Consider the following 19814-nt stretch of genomic DNA (forward strand, 5'->3'; position numbering starts at 1 on the left):
GTCTCGATCTCTTGACTTCGTGATCTGCCCCCCTCGGCCTCCCAAAGTGCTGGGATTATAGGAGGGAGCCCCCGCGCCCAGCCTGGGGATGCACTTCTTAAACAAAATAGCCTAGAATCTATAAAGAAAGTATTACTACACAAAAATAAAATCTTTGAGATGAAAAAAGACAGCATAAACACAAATAATACAGTTGGTAGAAAATATTTGCACCCATACCATCATTGGATGAATTTTCTAATATACAAAGACCTAGTATTGGAAGAAAAAGTTGACAACTCAATAGAAAAATAGGCAAATGATATAAACAGGCAAAAGGCAGACGAGCAATTCTGAATGGTAAATAAGTCTTTTTTTTTTTTTTTTTTTGAGACAGAATCTCACTCTGTCGCCCAGGCTGGAGTGCAGTGGCGTGATCTCAGCTCACTGCAACCTCAGCCTCCTGGGCTCAAGCAATTGTCCTGTCTCAGCCTCCCGAATAGCTGGGATTACAGGCATGGGCCACCACGCCCGGCTAAGTTTTGTATTTTTTAGTAGAAACGGGGTTTCACCATGTTAGCCACGATGGTCTCAATCTCCTGACCTCGTGATCCGCCCACCTCAGCCTCCCAAAGTGCTGGGATTATAGGTGTAAGCCAACACGCCCAGCCTTCTGAATGGTAAATAAGTCTAATAAAAGCTACCCAGGCAGCCTCCCCGCCCCTCCCGCAATGCTCGACCCCAGGATTCCCCCGGCTTGCCTGCCTGCCATGGCCGTCAAGGAAGCAGCCTTTGATGAGGGAGTGGAAGACCAGTGATCAACGATGAGTACAAAATACGGAAAAAAAACACCCCTTTTCTTTACGATTTGGAGATGACCCATGCTCTGGAGTGGCCAGCTTAACTGCCCAGTGGCTTCCAGATGAAACCAGACCAGAAGGGAAAGATTTCAGCATTCATCGACTTGTCCTGGGGACACACACATTGGATGAAAAAAAAATCTTGTTATAGCCAGTGTGCAACCCCTAATGATAGTGCTCAGTTTGATGCGTCACACTATGACAGTGAGAAAGGAGAATTTGGAGGTTTTGGTTCAGTTAGTGGAAAAATTGAAATAGAAATCAAGATCAACCGTGAAGGAGAAGTAAACAGGGCCCGTTATATGCCCCAGAACCCTTGCATCTTTGCAACAAAGACTCCTTCCAGTGATGTTCTTGTCTTTGACTATACAAAACACCCTTCTAAACCAGATCCTTCTGGAGAGTGCAACCCAGACTTGCGTCTCCATGGACGTCAGAAGGAAGGCTATGGGCTTTCACGGAACGCACAATCTCGGTGGGTACTTACTTAGTGCTTCAGATGACCACACCATCTGCCTGTGGGACATCAGTGCCATTCCAAAGGAGGGAAAAGTGGATGCGAGGACCATCTTTACAGGGCATACAGCTGTAGCAGAAGATGTTTTCTGGCATCTGCTTCATGAGTCTCTGTTTAGGTCAGTTGCTGATGATCAGAAACTTATGATTTGGGATACTCGTTCAAAAAATACTTCCAAACCAAGCCACTCAGTTGACGCTTACACTGCTGAAGTGAACTGCCTCTCTTTCAATCCTTATGGTGAGTTCATTCTTGCTACAGGATCAGCTGACAAGACTGTTGCCTTGTGGGATCTGAGAAATCTGAAACTTAAGTTACATTCCTTTGAGTCACATAAGGATGAAATATTCCAGGTTCAGTGGTCACCTCACGATGAGACTATTTTGGCTTCCAGTGGTACTGATCACAGACTGAATGTCTGGGATTTAAGTAAAATCACAGAGGAACAATCCCCAGAAGATGCAGAAGACGGGCCACCAGAGTTGTTTATTCATGGTGGTCGCACTGCCAAGATACTTGATTTCTCCTGGAATCCCAATGAACCTCAGATGATTTGTTCTGTATCAGAAAACAACATCATGGAAGTGTGGCAAATGGCAGAGAACATTTCTAACGGTGAAGAACCTGAAAGGAGTGTGGATCCAGAAGGACAAGGGTCCTAGATTTATCTTTACTTCTTGTGATTTTAGACTCCCCTTTTTTCTTCTCAACCCTGAGAGTGATTTAACACTGGTTTTGAGACACAAACTTTGTTCAGCTATCCCTCTATGTAATAGCTACCACCAATAATGCTATTAGCCCAAACAGTGGGTGTTTTCTAAATATTAATGGTAGGGGGGCTTGATTCAGCAAAGCCACAGACTTATTACACTGAATTTTTTTTCAGGAATTTTCTAGTAACAAAACCAGGGCTAAAGTAGCTACAGAAAGGGGAATATTATGTGTGATTATTTTTCTTCTTATGCTATATCCCCAAGTTTTTCAGACTCATTTAAGTAAAGGCTAGAGTGAGTAAGGAATAGAGCCAAATGAGGTAGGTGTCTGAGCCATGAAGTATAAATACTGAAAGATGTCACTTTTATTCAGGAAATAGGGGAGATTCAAGTCATATAGATTCCTACTCGAAAATCTTGATAACCTGACTTTCCAGGATGCACATGAAGACCAGTAGACCAGGAAACAGGAAACAGTTTCCTCTTGGTTTCTTCAGTTAAGTCAGAACTACACGTTCCTCTTTCCCCATATATTTTTGCTAGTTTATGGTTTTTTTTTTTTGTTTGTCTGTTTTTTTGAGATGGAGTCTCACTTTGTCGCCCAGGCTGGAGTGCAATGGCACAATCTCAGCTCACTGCAAGCTCCGCCTCCCAGGTTCACGCCATTCTCCTGCCTCAGCCTCCCGAATAGCTGGGACTACAGGCACCCGCCACCACGCCCGGCTAATTTTTTGTATTTGTAGTAGAGAAGGGGTTTCACCCTGTTAGCCAGGATGGTCTCGATCTCCTGACCTCGTGATCCACCCGCCTTGGCCTCCTAAAGTGCTGGGATTACAGGCGTGAGCCACCGCACCCAGCCGTTCGTGTGTTTCTTAAGCTGTTTTCATGTTGTTTCTTTCCTTTCTGTGAAATGGTTTTTTTTTTTTTTTTTAACTTAGGAATACCAAGTTGTAAAGATGTATGTTTTTACCTGACAGTAATACCACAGGTAGACTGTCAAGTTGAGAAGAGTGAATCAATAATTTGTATTTGTTTTAAAAATTAAATTAATCCTTGATAAAAGTTGCTGCTTCTTTTTTTTTTTTTTTTTTAGGAGTTAGTCCTTGACCACTAGTTTGATGCCATCTCCATTTTGGGTGACCTGTTTCACCAGCAGGCCTGTTACTCTCCATGACAAACTGTGTAAGTGCTTAAAATGCAATAAATTCTTTTCTACATTAAAAAAAAAAAAATCTACCCAGTCTCTTTATTCATCAGGAGGAATTAAAACTAAAATGAACTGCCCATTAGATTAGCAAAAATTAGTTGATAAGGTTCAGTGTGGGTGAGTGTGGGAGTAGGCATTGATACAGACACACGCACAAGCACACATACATATGGCTCGTGGGTGTATGAATTAGGGGTGGGTGTATGAATTAGGAGCATGAATTGCTACAATTTTGGGGGAAGAAACATAGTAATATCTATGAATATTAAAATTATGTATCCTTTGGCCAGGGGCTGTGACTCATGCCTTTAATCCCAGCACTCTGGGAGGCCGTTGGGGGGTAGACTGCTTGAGGTCAGGAGTTGGAGACCAGCCTGGCCAACATGGCAAAACCCTGTCTCTACTAAAAATTCAAAAATTAGCCAGGTGTGGTGGTGTGCACCTGTAGTCCCAGCTACTTAGGAGGCCGAGGCAGGAGAATCACTTGAACGCAGAGGCAGAGGTTGCAGTGAGCTGATATCTCGCCATTGCACTCCAGCCTGGGTGACAGAGTGAGACTCCCTCTCAAAAAATAAATAAAAAGTCACAGGCGATATACATTGTTCCGCACCTTACTTTTTCAGTCAAGTATATGTCTTTATTTATTTATTTATTTATTTATTTATTTTTGACGTAAGGTCTTGCTCTGTCACCCAGGCTGGAGTTCAGTGGTACAATCTCAGTTCACTGCAGCCTCTGCCTCCTGGGCTGCAATCCTCCCACCTCAGCCTCCAGAGTAGCTGGGACTACAGGTGTGCGCCACCACACCTGGCTAATTTCTTTGGATGTTTTGTAGAGATGGGGTTTTGCCATGTTGCCCAGGCTGGGTTCCAACTCCTGAGCTCAAGCAATCTGCCCGCCTTGGCCTCCCAAAGTGCTAGGATTTCAGGCATGAACCACTGTGCCTGGCCTCAGTTAAGTACATGTCTTGAAGACCATGCTACTTCAAAATATACAGTTTATTATTTATTTTATTTTATTTTATTTTTTGAGACAGAGTCTTGCTCTGTTGCCCAGGCTGGAGTGCAGTGGCACAAACTTGGCTCACTGCAACCTCTGCCTCCCAGGTGTAAGTGATTCTCCTGCCTCAGCCTCCTGGGTAGCTAGGTCTACAGGTGTGCGACACCATACCCGGCTAACTTTTTGTATTTTTAGTAAAGATGGGGTTTCATCACGTTGGCCAGGATGGTCTCGAATTCTTGACCTCGTAATCCGCCTGCCTTGGCCTCTCAAAGTGCTGGGATTATAGGTGTGAGCCACCTCTCCCAGCCAAGGTAATCTGAGTATTATCCAGCTTTTGATCTTTGCTAATCTGACAACTAAAAATGCCATTCCACATCATGCTACCTGACTTCAAACTATACTACAAGGCTACAGTAACCAAAACAGCATGGTACTGGTACCAAAACAGAGTTATAGATCAATGGAACAGAACAGAGCCCTCAGAAATAACGCCACATATCTACAACTATCTGATCTTTGACAAACCTGACAAAAACAAGAAATGGGGAAAGGATTCCCTATTTAATAAATGGTGCTGGGAAAACTGGCTAGCCATATGTAGAAAGCTGAAACTGGATCCCTTCCTTACACCTTATACAAAAATTAATTCAAGATGGATTAAAGACTTAAATGTTAGACCTAAAACCATAAAAACCTTAGAAGAAAACCTAGGCATTACCATTCAGGACATAGGCATGGGCAAGGACTTCATGTCTAAAACTCCAAAAGCAATGGCAACAAAAGCCAAAATTGACAAATGGGATCTAATTAAACTAAAGAGCTTCTGCACAGCAAAGGAAACTACCATCAGAGTGAACAGGCAACCTACAAAATGGGAGAAAATTTTTGCAACCTACTCATCTGACAAAGGGCTAATATCCAGAATCTACAATGAACTCCAACAAATTTACAAGAAAAAAACAAACAACCCCATCAAAAAGTGGGCAAAGGACATGAACAGACACTTCTCAAAAGAAGACATTTATGCAGCCAAAAAAACACATGAAAAAATGCTCACCATCACTGGCCATCAGAGAAATGCAAATCAAAACCACAATGAGATACCATCTCACACCAGTTAGAATGGCGATCATTAAAAAGTCAGGAAACAACAGGTGCTGGAGAGGATGTGGAGAAATAGGAACACTTTTACACTGTTGGTGGGACTGTAAACTAGTTCAACCCTTGTGGAAGTCAGTGTGGCGATTCCTCAGGGATCTAGAACTAGAAATTCCATTTGACCCAGCCATCCCATTACTGGGTATATACCCAAAGGACTATAAATCATGCTGCTATAAAGACACATGCACACGTATGTTTATTGCGGCATTATTCACAATAGCAAAGACTTGGAACCAACCCAAATGTCCAACAATGATAGACTGGATTAAGAAAATGTGGCACATATACACCATGGAATACTATGCAGCCATAAAAAATGATGAGTTCACGTCCTTTGTAGGGACATGGATGAAATTGGAAATCATCATTCTCAGTAAACTATCGCAAGAACAAAAAACCAAACACCGCATATTCTCACTCATAGGTGGGAATTGAACAATGAGAACACATGGACACAGGAAGGGGAACATCACACTTCGGGGACTGTTGTGGGGTGGGGGGAGGGGGAGGGATAGCATTGGGAGATATACCTAATGCTAGATGACGAGTTGGTGGGTGCAGCGCACCAGCATGGCACATGTATACATATGTAACTAACCTGCACATTGCGCACATGTACCATAGAGCCTAAAGTATAATAATAATAATAATAATAATAAAAATTAAAAAAAAAAAAATGCCATTCCACTGTTTTTTAAGTTATATTTATTTTATTGTGGACAAGGTTGACTATCTTTCCCTGTATGTAAAACCTGTTTGTATTCCTTTTTCTATGAATTCTCTATTTATATAATTTGCACATAAAGTGTGCATAGCTTTCACATTTATATAAACTCAAAAAAAGTAACCTGCTGTGCGTGGTGGCTCAAGCCTGTAATCCCAACACTTTGGGAGGCCGAGGCGGGTGGATCACCTGAGGCCTGGAGTTCCAGACCAGCCTGGGCAACGTGGCGAGACCCTGTCTCTACTAAAAATGCAGAAATTAGCCAGATGCGGTGGCATGTACCTGTAATCCCAGGTACTCAGGATGCTGAGGCAGGAGAATCACTTGAACCTGGGAGGCGGAGGTTGCAGTGATCCAAGATTGTGCCACTGCACCCCCGCTTGGGTGACAGAGTGAGACTCTGTCTCCAAAAAAAAAAAAAAAAGGTAACCTTTTTGATTTTTCTATAATGTACAGTGTTCTTTTATCTGGAACTCTCATTCCCTCTGATATAAAAAACTTATTTGTGCCAGGTGCGCTGGCTCACTCCTATAATCTCAGCACTTTGGGAGGTCAAGGTGGGCAAATCACGAGGTCAGGAGTTTGAGACCAGCCTGGCCAACATGGTGAAACTCCATCTCTACTAAAAATACAAAAAATTAGCTGGGCGTGGTGGCAGGCACCTATAATCCCAACCACTTGGGAGGCAGAGACAGAAGAATCGCTTGAATCCGGGAGGCAGAGGTTTCAGTGAGATTGCGCCACTGCACTCCAGCCCGGGCAACAGTGCGAGACTCCGTCAAAAATAAAAAACAAAACTGTGGGGAAAAGCAAGAGAGATCAGATTGTTACTATGTCTGTGTAGAAAGAAGTAGACATGAGAGACTCCATTTTGTTCTGTACTAAGAAAAATTCTTCTGCCTCGAGATGCTGTTAATCTGTGACCTTACCCCTAACCCCATGCTCTCTGAAACATGTGCTGTGTCAAACTCAGGGTTAAACGGATTAAGGGTTGTGCAAGATGTGCTTTGTTAAACAAATGCTTGAAGGCAGCATGCTCCTTAAGAGTCATCACCACTCCCTAATCTCAAGTACCCAGGGACACAAAAACTGTGGAAGGCCGCAGGGACCTCTGCCTAGGAAAGCCAGGTATTGTCCAAGGTTTCTCCCCATGTGATAGTCTGAAATATGGCCTCGTGGGAAGGGAAAGACCTGACCGTCCCCCAGCCCGACACCCATAAAGGGTCTGTGCTGAGGAGGATTAGTATAAGAGGAAGGCATGCCTCTTGCAGTTGAGACAAGAGGAAGGCATCTGTCTCCTGCCCGTCCCTGGGCAATGGAATGTCTCGGTATAAAACCCGATTGTACGTTCCATCTACTGAGATAGGGAAAAACCGCCTTAGGGCTGGAGGTGAGACATGCGGGCAGCAATACTGCTTAGCAAAGCATCGAGATGTTTATGTGTATGCATATCTAAAGCACAGCACTTGATTCTTTACCTTGTCTATGATGCAAAGACCTTTGTTCACGTGTTTGTCTGCTGACCCTCTCCCCACTATTGTCTTGTGACCATGACACATCCCCCTCTCTGAGAAACACCGACAAATAATCAATAAATACTAAGGGAACTCAGAAGCCAGGGGGATCCTCCATATACTGAACGCTGGTCCCCTGGGCCCCCTTATTTCTTTCTCTATACTTTGTGTCTTTTTCTTTTCCAAGTCTCTCGTTCCACCTAACGAGAAACACCCACAGGTTTGGAGGGGCGACCCACCCCTTCACAAAACAACAATAACAACAAAAAAACACTTATTTGAGCCACTTTCTTTCTTTCTTTTTTTCCGAGATGGAGTTTCACAGTTGTTGCCCAGGCTGGAGTGCAATGGCATGATCTCCGCTCACTGCAACCTCCTCCTCCCGGGTTCAAGTGATTCTCCTGCCTCAGCCTCCTGAGTAGCTGGGATTACAGGCAAGTACCACCCCGCCCCCGCCCGGCTAATTTTTTGTATTTTCAGTAGAGACAGGGTTTCACCATATTGGCCAGGCTGGTCTGGAACTCCTGACCTCAGGTGATCCACCTGCCTCGGCCTCCCAAGGTGCTGGGATTATGGACGTGAGCCACTGCACCCAGTCTATTTGAGCCACTTCCAGGTAAATTCCAGGAAATTTGGTAATTCTTAGACATTTCAGTCATATTCAGGATTTGCCTCTCTCCTGTCTTCTCTCTGGGGTGTCCACAGACATTCCTTCCAACTTCCCAACCCCATATATATAATATATATAATTATATAATATATAATATATAATATATTTTATATAAAATATATTTTATATTATATGTAATTATATATATTATATATAATAAATTATACATATAAATAAAATAAGCTCTGTAAATTTAATAAAGGAAAATTTTGCATGGTTTGCTTTTCACGTCTGTTCTGGCACGCTTCTAATGACATCAGAATCACCTGGATCAATGAGAGCCAGTGTGCACAGTCTGTACTGTTTTCTGCATTCTGTGCCCAATTCAATATTATTATTATTATCATTATTTTTGAGACGGAATCTCTCTTTGTCACCCAGGTTGGAGTGCAGTGGCGTCATCTCGGCTCACTGCAACCTCCGCCTCCCGGGTTCAAGCAATTCTCTGCCTCAGCCTCCCAAGTAGCTGGGATTAGAGGCGCCCGCCACCATGCCTGGCTTTTTTTTTTTGGACACGGAGTCTCGCTCAGTCGCCCAGGCTGGAGTGCAGTGGCGCGATTTCGGCTCACTGCAAGCTCCGCCTCCCGGGTTCATGCCATTCTCCTGCCTCAGCCTCTGGAGTAGCGGGGACTACAGGTACCCGCCACTACGCCCGTCTAATTTTTTTTGTATTTTTAGTAGAGACGGGGTTTCACTGTGTTAGGTCTCGATCTTCTGACCTCGTGATCCGCCTGCCTCGGCCTCCCAAAGTGCTGGGACTATAGGCGTGAGCCACCGCGCCCGGCCTCCTGGCTTTTTTTTTATTTTTATTTTTTGTATTTGTAGAGATGGGGTTTCACCATCTTGGCCAGGCTGGGCTTGAACTCCTGACCTCATGATCCACCCGCCTTGGCCTCCCGAAGTGCTGGGATTACAGGCGTAAGCCACAGCGCCCAGCCTACTTTTTTTTTTTTTTAGACAGAGTCTTGCTCTGTCACCCAGGCTGGAGTGCAGTGGCGTGATCTGAGCTCACTGCGACCTCTGCCTCCCAGGTTCAAGCGATTCTCCTGCCTCAGCCTCCTGAGTAGCTGGGATTACAGGCGTGTGCCACCACGCCCAGCTAATTTTTGTACCTTTTTAGTAGAGATGGGTTTTCGCCATGTTGGCCAGGCTGATCTCAAACTCCTGACCTGAAGTGATCCGTCCACCTTGGCCTCCCAAAGTGCTGGGATTACAGGCATGAGCCACCATGCACAGCCTCCAATTCAGTATTATTGCATTGCAGTGATGGACACCAGCTTTGGTCAATACGGCATAGTGCTGTATTTCGGATTTCTTCAAAGCCTGGTAGTTGTTGGTGATGATGACTGATTTGGCTTTCCCTTGTCTGATCATCTTCAGAGTCTGCTTGTGTTCCAGGACGTACTTTCCACTTTTCATGATGAATTGGAGCCTAGAGTTGATAGACTCCAGCGACATTTTGTCTTCTTTGTGGTCAGCATCTTCTGGCCTTAGGTGCGGGAAGGACCCCAACCAAGAGCAGAAGCCAGGATGGCCAGGGAGCAAGAAAGCTCCGTTTTGTCTTTGTACCGGGGGCCCTTCGCAATGGCATCAACTGGGATATAACCCCTTCTTCTTCAGATCCTGCGTTCAAATGTTCACTCATTATTTTTTCACTTGTCTAATAATTTTGGCTAGTGCTTTCAGAACAATGTTATTTAATAGTGGTGATGTTACAGACCATGGGTTCTTGGGCTCTCAATGCAATAGAAATTGACATGAGGGTAGGGCGCGGTGGCTCACAAGTGTAATCCCAGAACTTTGGGAGGCTGAGGAGGGCGTATCACCTGAAGTCTGACCAGCCTGGCCAACATGGTGAAACTCTGTCTCCACTAAAAATACAAAAATTTAGAGGGGCGTGGTGGTGTGCACCTGTAGTCCCAACTACTCGGGAGGCTGAGGCAGGAGAATTGCTTGAACCCGGGAGGTGGAGGCTGCAGTGAGCCAAGATCATGCCACTGCACTCCAGCCTGGGCAATAGAGTGAGACTCTGTCTCAAAAAAAAAAAAAAAAAAAAAAGAAATGTTTGTATAATTCCTTCCTTCCTTCCTTCCTTCCTTCCTTTCTTCCTTCCTTCCTTCCTCTGTCTCTCTCTTTTTCTTTCTTGATGATGTCTCGCTGTGTCGCCCAGGCTGTAGTGTAACCTCCACCTCCCGGGTTTGAGCAATTCTCCTGTTTCAGTCTGCCGAGCAGCTGGGATTACAGGCATGTGCCACCACGCCTGGCTAATTTTTGTATTTTTAGTAGACACAGGGTTTCACCATGTTGGCCAGGCTGGTGTTGAACTCCTGACATCGTGATTTTCCAGCCTTGGCCTCCCAAAGTGCTGGGATTGCAGGCATGAGCTCCCGTGCCCAGCCAAATTTCTTTTCTTTCTTTCCTGTTTTTCTTTTTTAAGACAAGTTCTCGCCCTGTTGCTCAGGTTGGAGTGCAGCGGTGCTATCACAGCTCATTGCAGCCTTGACCTCCCAATCTCAAGCGATCCTCCTGCCTCAGCCCTGTCTCTACAAAAACAATCAAAGAGAATGCAACTCAGGGACACAGGGATACAGTGATTTTAACCTTGTGAGACCCTGTGCATGGACTGCTGACTTATAAATCTGTGAGCTAATAAATCGGATGTTGTTTCTTTTTTATTTTTTTGAGACGGAGTTTGGCTCTTGTTGCCTAAGAGTGCTGGAGTGCAATGGTGCAATCTCAGCTCACTGCAACCTCCACCTCCTGGGTTCAAGAGATTCTCCTGCCTCAGCCTCCCAGGCGTGCGCCACCATGCCTGGCTAATTGCGTATTTTTGGTAGAGATGCAGTTTCTCCATGTTGGTTAGGCTGGTCTCAACCTCCTGACCTCAGGTGATCTGCCCGCCTTGGCCTCCCAAAGTGCTGGGATTACAGGCGTGAGCTACTGCGCCCGGCTGGATGTTGTTTAAGGCGCTAAATTTCTGCTGCTAACACATTGCCTATTATGTTAGATTAAATCCAAACTTCCTACATAGTTTCTGAGGCTTTACAATATCTACCCTTCATGTGTAGTATGGTCATGTAATCTCTCCCCCATATACTACCTTTCACCAACACTAGCTTTCCTTTCAAACATGCCAAGCTTTTTTTTTCTTTTTCCATCCTAGAGCCTTGTACTAGCTTGTACCTCTATTTTTCCTGAGATTCTTGTGGCTATGGCTTTGAAAAAGTATTTTTTATTTTTATTTTAATTTTTTTTGAGACAGAGTCTTGCTCTGTCGCCTAGGCTGGAGTGCAGTGATATCTCGGCTCACTGCAACCTTTGCCTCCCGGGTTCATGCGATTCTGCTTCCTCAGCCTCCTGAGTAGGTGAGATTACAAGCACGTGCCACTACGCCTGGCTAATTTTTTTTTTTTTTTTTTTGAGATGGAGTTTCGAGCCCAGGCTGGAGTACAATGGCGTGATCTCAGCTCACCGCAACCTCTGCCTCCCGGGTTAAAGCGATTCTCCTGCCTCAGCCTCCTGAGTAGCTGGGATTACAGGCATGCGCCCCCATGCCCGGCTAATTTTGTAGTTTTAGTAGAGACAGGGTTTCTCCATGTTGGTCAGGCTGATCTCAAACTCCTGACCTCAGGTGATCCGCCCTCCTCCGCCTCCCAAAGTGCTGGGATTACAGGCGTGAGCCACCACGCCCGGCCAACGCCTGGCTAATTTTTGTATTTTTAGTAAAGACAAGGTTTTGCCATGTTGGCCAGGCTGGTCTCAAACTCCTGACCTCAGGTGATCTGCCCTCCTCAGTCTCCCAAAGTACTGGGATTACAGGCATGAGCCACCATGCCTGGCCCCAGAAATAGTAATTAAAAAAAAATTGCTTTTTAAGAAAATTTTATTTCAATAGTTTTTGGAGTACAGGTGGTTTTTGGTTACATGGATAAGTTCTTTAGCGGTGATTTCTGAGATTTTGGTGCACCCGTAACCCAAGCAGTGTACACCGTACCCAATATGTAGTCTGTTATCTTTCACCCCTGTGTTAGTCAGGGTTCTCTTTTTTTTTATTTTTTATTTTTTTGAGATGGAGTCTCACTCTGTCACCCAGGATGGAGTGCAGTGGCGCGATCTCGGCTCAGTTCAACCTCCGCCTCCCCGGTTCACGCCATTCTCCTGCCTCAGCCTCTCTGAGTAGCTGGGACTACAGGTGCCCGCCACCACGCCCGGCTAATTTTTTTGTATTTTTAGTAGACACGGGGTTTCACCGTGGTCTTGATCTCCTGACCTCGTGATCCACCCGCCTCAGCATCCCAAAGTGCTGGGATTACAAGCGTGAGTGACCGCGCCTGGTGTTAGTCAGGGTTCTCTAGAGGGACAGAACTAATGGAAAAAAAAAAATATATATTTTATATATATTTTATATATATATATTTTATATATATATATATTTTATATATATATATTTTATATATATATATTTTATATATATATATTTTATATATATATATTTTATATATATATATATATAAAGGGGAGTTTATTAAGTGTTCACTCACATGATCACAAGGTCCCATAATAGGCTGTCTGCAGGCTGAGGAGCAAGGAGAGCCGGTCCAAGTTCCAAAACTGAAGAACTTGGAGTTTTATGTTTGAGGGTAGGATGCTTCCAGCGCAAGAGAAACATGTAGGCTGGGAGGCTAGGCCAGTCTTTCTTTTCACATTTTTCTACCTGCTTGTATTCTAGCCTCGCTGGCAGCTGATTAGGTTGCGCCTACTCAGATTAAGGGTGGATCTGCCTTTCCCAGCCCTCAAATCTTAATCGCTTTTGGCAACACCCTCACAGGCACACCCAGGATCAATACTTTGTATCCTTCAATCCAATCAAGTTGACACTCAATATTAAATATCAAATATCATATTGGGAAATATCATATTGAACTCTACATTTTGGTGTGGGAGAATTTATTACTGAGACATTGGAAAATACACTACTGCATTCTTTCTTCTGGATTGTTTAATGTGGTTTAGTTTGTGAGAATTTGGTCTCATTCTCTACTCTTGTAGTGGCTGAGAGTTATCTTGAGAGGATACTAAGGAACTGTTAGAAAGTTAGTATTTTACCTTAAACTGTGTTTGATCATACAATATGGCTATATAAAAGAGAAAAAGCAAGAAGAAAAGAAAAAAGTTACTGAGGCCTAAACATTATAATAAATTCTACTTGTGACAGCTTCCCTAAGTGGGAGAAAGCTTTCAAACCTCACTTGGAGTTCTTGGGCTTCTGAGCATTCTTTTCAGGGCCAGCTTCACCTCTTGGTTCCGCAGAGTGTAGATAAGGGGGTTGAGGAAAGGAGTGATGGCCGTGGGGAATAGGGCAGCTGCCCCATCCAGGGGGCTGTTGGTTTCAGGCCTCAGGTAGATGAAGGCACAGGGCACATAGTACACGGTGACCACGGTTACATGGGCTCCACAAGTTGAAAAAGCCCGGCGCCGCCCATCAGCTGTATGGATTCTCAGGATGGCCTGAATGATCTGTATGTAGGAAAGGAGGATCAGGGAGAAGCAACTGGCAACCACCACCCCAATGTCTACAAAGGTCACCAGCTCGTTGACTGTTGTGTCAGCACAGGCCAGTCTCAACACTGCAGGGATGTCACAGAAGAAGTAATCCACCTGATTGGGCCCACAGTAGGGCAGGCGGAAGGTTAGGATGGCCTGGAGAGCCCCATGGATGGATCCTGCCACCCAGGCTCCAGCCACAAGCAAGGCACTCAACTTAGCAGTCATGAGCACAGGGTAGCGCAGGGGCTGACATATTGCCAGGTACCTGTCATAGGCCATTAGGGTGTAGAGGAAGCACTGGGTGCTGCCCAGGAAGTGATAGAAATAGAGTTGAGCAACACAGCCACCAAATGGGATGGGTTTGACTCCTAAAGTGAAGTTCATCATGAGGCGAGGGACAATGATGGAGGAGATGCCCATGTCAATGACTGAGAGAACACCAAGAAAGATGTACATGGGGCGGGCATGGAGCCTTGGGTCTGCCCAGACAGTGATTAAAATAAGCAGGTTTCCCAGCTGAGTCAGGATGTAGATTAGCAAAAAGAACACAAAAAAGAGTGTCCTAGGCTTGAGTGGATAAGGAATTCCTGTCAGGATAAACGCAGTCAACAGTGTACTGTTGTTTCTTTCCATATCCCAGAGAATCTTACCTAGAGAATGGACAAAACAAAAATTAACACAGAGGTGAGAGGAAAGTGAGGGGGAACTAGAAAAAGAGATTGTAAAAACTAGGGGTGGTGGCAGAGAAGTTTCTTTCTTACGTGGAAAGATGACAAGTAGAGAGAAACAATGTTCTCTGGCAGGTGTTTTGTAAACAAGTTCTTATTGGAACACAGCCTTGCTCATTTATTTACATATTGTCTGTAACTGTTTTGGAGCTACTATGACAGAGATGAGTGGTTGTATTTAGTTTGCAAAACATAAACTATTTACTCCCTGGACATTTATAGAAAAAGTTTGCACCGAGGGTTTTGTACTCAGAGCACTTTTTCCAATAACCTTTGGAAAATAATCATTGACTGTTGTGTTAGTACAGGCCAGGATTTCCTGGAAACATGACATATGTGAGAAAGGGTATTTGTTTTATTAGGTGCTCTGCCAGCTCAGAATCTTCCAGAGGCCACTAGCTCACTCTTATCTCTGCCAGCATATAAACTTAGATAGAGTGGGGAATATGCAGAAAGGAAATGCAGAAACCCATTTCTGTATAAAGAATGAAATAGAATTTTGAATAAGTGGCTGATTTTTATGTGTGACAGTGCTTGATGCTGTACAGATCTACTTTCCAAGTTCTTTACCATTAAAAGGAAGAGAATGACCATGAAGCTGTAAGTACATAAATAAGGTGAGGACTATCGCCACTATGCACTGTGGTTGGTAGTTGGTGCTATATAATTCAGTTGCTTTGCATGTAATCATTTAGCCTTAAGACATGGTAAAGAGGGGAGAGAAAGTAGAAATGAGGGCTGGCTCTAGTGAGAAGTCAGAGATTAAAGGAAAATTAAAGGATGATTGGAGAGAATGAGAGGATTGCTAGACCAAAACAAACCATTCTCAGTGTGGAAGAATTATTTTAAGTTCTTAGTCCAACTCCTTGATTGGCATTTTTTCTTTTTTTTTGAGACAGAGTTCTCTCTGTCAGACAGCCTGGAGTGCAATAGCATGATCTCAGCTCACTGCAACCTCTGCCTCTCAGGTTTAAGCAATTCTCATGCCTCAGCCTCCGAGTAGCTGGGATTACAGGCATATGCTACCATGCCTGGCTAATTTTTGTATTTTTAGTAGAGATGGGGTTTCACCATGTTGGCCAGGCTGATCTTGAACTCCTGGCCTCAAGTGCTCTGCCTGCCTTGGTCTCCCAAAGTGTTGGGATTACAGGCATGAGTCACCACACCCAGCTTATTTGGTATTTTTTAACCTAAAGAAAAGGGTTGGCAGGCGGGCTCAGTGGCCCATGCCTGCAATCCTAGCACTTTGGGAGGCCGAGGAGGGTGGATCATCTGAGGTCAGGAGTTCGAGACTAGCCTGAACAACATGGTGAAATCCCGCCTCTGCTAAAAATACAAAAATTAGCCAGGCGCGGTGGTGGGCACCTATAATCCCAGCTACTCAGGAGGCTGAGGCAGGAGAATCACTTGAACCCAGCGGGTGGAGGTGAGCTGAGATTGCACCACTTCACTTCAGCCTGGCAAAAGAGTGAAACTCTATCTCAAACAACAACAACAACAACAACAACAACAAAAAGGCTGGGTGTGGTGGCTCACGCCTGTAGTCCCAGCACTTTGGGAAGCCAAGGCAGATGGATCACAAGGTCAGGAATTCGAGACCAGTCTGGCCAATATGGTGAAACCCCATCTCTACTAAAAATACAAAAATTAGCCACGTGTGGTGGTGGGTGCCTGTACTCCCAGCTACTTGGGAGGCTGAGGCAGGAGAATTGCTTGAACCTGAGAGGCAGAGGCTGCAATGAGCAGAGATTGCACTGCTGTACTCCAGCCTGGGCGACAGAGCGAGACTCCATCTCAAACAAACAAACAAACAAACAAAAAAAAAAAAAAGAAAAGGGTTGGAATAATGAGCTTTTAAAATTCCTTCTAGTCCTATAATTTTCAGATATCTAAACTCATGGCTTGGAACCTTTTTTGAAAATTAACTGATCTTAAATGGATGGGTTGATTTCTGGGCTCTGTATTCTGTCATTGGTTGATGTGTTTGTTTTTATGCCAGTGCCATGCTGTTTTGATAACTATAACTTTATAATATACTTTAAGATAAGATAATATGATGCCTGTGGCTTTTTCTATGTGTGTGCAAGATTACTTTGGCTATTCAGTATCTTTTTGTTCCACAATGGGGAAAGGACAGTCTCTTCAATAAATGGTATTGGGAAAACTGGATATCCATATGCAGAAGAATGAAATTGGACTTTTATCTCACACCATTAGCAAAAATCAGCTCAAAATGAATTAAAAACTTAAACATAAGACCTGAAATTGTAAAACTACTAGAAGAAAACGGGAAAAGTTCTACCACATTTGTCTGAAAAATGTCATATATATTCAACAGAATACTATTCAGCCCTAGAAAAGAAGGAAATTCTGTCATTTTGACAATATGAATGAACCTGGAGGACATTATATTAAGCAAAATAAGCCAAGCATGGAAAGACAATATTGCATGATCTCACTTATATGTGGAATCTAAAAAAAACTGAACTTACAAAAGAAAAAAAGAGAATGGTGGTTACTAGATGCCGGGGATGGGAATGTGGATGGGGAATGCAGAGATGTTAATCAAAAGGTATGAAGTTTCAGCTGGGTGCAATGGCTCACGCCTGTAATCCCAGCACTTTGGGAGGCCAAGGCAGGCAGATCACTTGAGGTCAGGAGTTTGAGACCAGCCTGGCCAACATGGTGAAACCCTGTCTTTACTAAAAATAAGAAAATTAGCCCAGTGTGGTGGCACGTGCCTGTAATCCCAGCTACTCAGGAGGCCGAGGCAGCAGAATTGCTTGAACCCAGGAGGTGGAGGTTGTAGTGAGCTGAGATCGTGCCACTGCACTCCAGCCTGGGTGACAGAGCAAGACTCTGTCTCAAAAAAAAAAAAAGAAAAAAAAAAGTACAAAGTTTCGGTTAGACAGGAGAAGTGAGTACAGCATGGTGACCATAGTTAATAATAATATATTATATATTTCATATTGCTAAAAGAGCTTATTTTAAGTGTTCTTACTACAAAAAAAGACAAGTATGTGAGGCAATGGATATGTTAGTTTGATATAATCATTCTACAATGTATATGCATCTATCAAAACATCACATTTTAATTTAACTATTATTTATTGATTAAAAATAAAAGTTTAAATAAAACAGGCTTGATGAAAATTTTTACTGAAAAATACTCATGACTTGAGGTAGGATGTCAAAAAAATTGAAATTGATTGATTTTTTTTTTCTCTGGACTGATTTCCATCCACTCAGAAGGAGGAGAGTAAGATTAACAGGGAAATGTCAGGAGCTTTCTGATTAATGATTCTCTTTACCTTCACTCCTGTGCAGGGCAGCATTCTGCCTTGTTGGGTCGGGGGACTGTGGAGAGCAGGGAACTGGCAGCCTTGGTGAAGAAGTAAGTCATCATAGACAGATGGTCCTGTTGCTGGCTGAGAGCAACAAATGTAAACATTATAATGGATCTCAGTCGTCAGCTTGTCATCATAATGGATCTGGTCATTAGCTTACTTCTTGGTTCTAAGCGAGTCTCAAAGCTCCTCTGGGACTGGGTGCGGTGGCTCATGCCTGTAATCCCAGCACTTTGGAAGGCTGAGGCGGAAGGATTGCTTAAGCCCAGGAGTTTGAGACAAACCTGGGCAACATAGCAAGACCCTATTTCTATAAAAAATAATAAAAAAAATTTACTGGGCGTAGTGGCACGCACCTGTGTTCCCAGCTACTTGGGAGGCTGAGGTGGGAGGATTGCTTGAGCCCAGAAGGTCAAGGTGAACCACTGCACTCCAGCCTGGGTGACAGAATGAGAGACCCTGTCTCAAAACAAAAACACAAACAACATACAAAAAAGCCAACTCCTCTGGGTTTCAATTTCTTCACTGGGGATATGAGGATGCGGAATGAGACTGTGGATCCAATTTTGACAAATAGTGAAAAACAAGGGATAATTATATTCAAGTCTTTTTTGTTTTGTTTTGTTTTTTGAGACAGAGTCTTGCTCTGTTGCCCAGGCTGGAGTGCAGTGGTGAGATCTCGGCTCACTGCAACATCTGCCTCCTGGGTTCTCTCACCATTCTCCTGCATCAGCCTCCTAAGTAGCTGGGACTACAGGCGCCCGCCACCACACCCAGCTGATTTTTTGTATTTTTAGTAGAGACAGAGTTTCGATCTCCTGACCTCATGATCCGCCCGCCTCGGTCTCCCAAAGTGCTGGGATTACAGGTGTGAGCCACCGTGCCCGGCCTCAAGTCTTTTGTTTTTTTTTTGAGATGGAGTCTTGCTCTGTCACCCAGACTGGAGTGCAGTGGCGCGATCTCGGCTTACTGCAACCTCTGCCTCCTGGGTTCAAGCAATTCTCCTGCCTCAGCCTCCTGAGTAGCTGGAATTACAGGCATGCGCCACCATGCCCGGCTAATTTTTGTATTTTTAGTAGAGATGGGGTTTCACCATGTTGGCCAAGCTTGTTTTGAACTCCTGACCTCATGATCTGCTCACCTCAGCCTCCCAAAGTGCTGGGATTACAGATGTGGGCCACTGCCCTCGGCTCAATAGTCTTTACATTAAACACTTAGCTTTAAAACTGCTGTACCCAAGCTCTTTCAGAGCTTAGCTCTCATCATTTAACCATCTCTGTTATGAAACTTAAAAAAAAAGCAGTAAATCCAGCCACCCCATGCCATTTTATCCTCTTTCAAGTAAATAAAATGCAGTTTATAAATTCTTCAGTTTTAAACATTATAGTCACAGGAACACAGTGACGGTTGAACTTCAAAAACTGACCACAATCGTCTTCCAGATGCCAGAGCTACAGATGCTGTCCTCCTCCCCGCGTTCCTTGACTTCAGAAAGTACAGAGGCTCAAGGTCCCACACAGGTTCCTTGGGAAATTCATGGCAGTGCACATTGGTAGCCCTGAGCTGAAGGAGCTCAGGTGGCTGCTCTGGTCTGTGTGTCGTGTCATGGGATGCTATAGTTTTCTGGGGTCACTGAGGTCTGATGTTAAAGTGTCCAGATTTAGAAGCCTGATTTGGTTAGGTCTCTCTGGGAGAATCAGGTTGAGGGAAATCAGTTCACACTATTCAAGTACCTGAGAGAATGACTTAAAAACCAAACAAATAATTTATTACTTTACAGTGGGAGATCTTGCTCCCATGACTGAAATGATGTGTCTACTGCCCAGGGCACCCACTTATTAATAC

General features: G+C 44.1%; 1 protein-coding gene and 1 pseudogene across 3 annotated transcripts in view; one reads left to right on the plus strand and one right to left on the minus strand.

The window, feature by feature from the left end:
* Positions 1 to 14527, minus strand: part of LOC134760054 (olfactory receptor 10G3) — a 33443-nt gene extending 18916 nt beyond the window's left edge. For 2 of the 3 annotated variants that reach the window (XR_010136938.1, XM_063715511.1), the window contains exon 1: positions 13592 to 14527. Coding sequence is in view for 2 of the 3 variants with exons in the window: in XM_063715511.1 (XP_063571581.1) it covers positions 13592 to 14527 (936 nt within the window). In the remaining variant the exon portion in view is untranslated. Of the gene's footprint in view, positions 1 to 740; positions 949 to 13591 lie in introns of those variants that run through there. The other variant, XM_063715510.1, reaches the window with a different exon arrangement.
* On the plus strand, positions 1096 to 2093 carry LOC134760055 (histone-binding protein RBBP4-like; annotated as a pseudogene).
* Positions 14528 to 19814: the final 5287 nt, after the last annotated feature.

Source organism: Pongo abelii, chromosome 15 (assembly GCF_028885655.2).
Source record: "Pongo abelii isolate AG06213 chromosome 15, NHGRI_mPonAbe1-v2.0_pri, whole genome shotgun sequence".
Lineage (NCBI taxonomy): Eukaryota > Metazoa > Chordata > Mammalia > Primates > Hominidae > Pongo > Pongo abelii.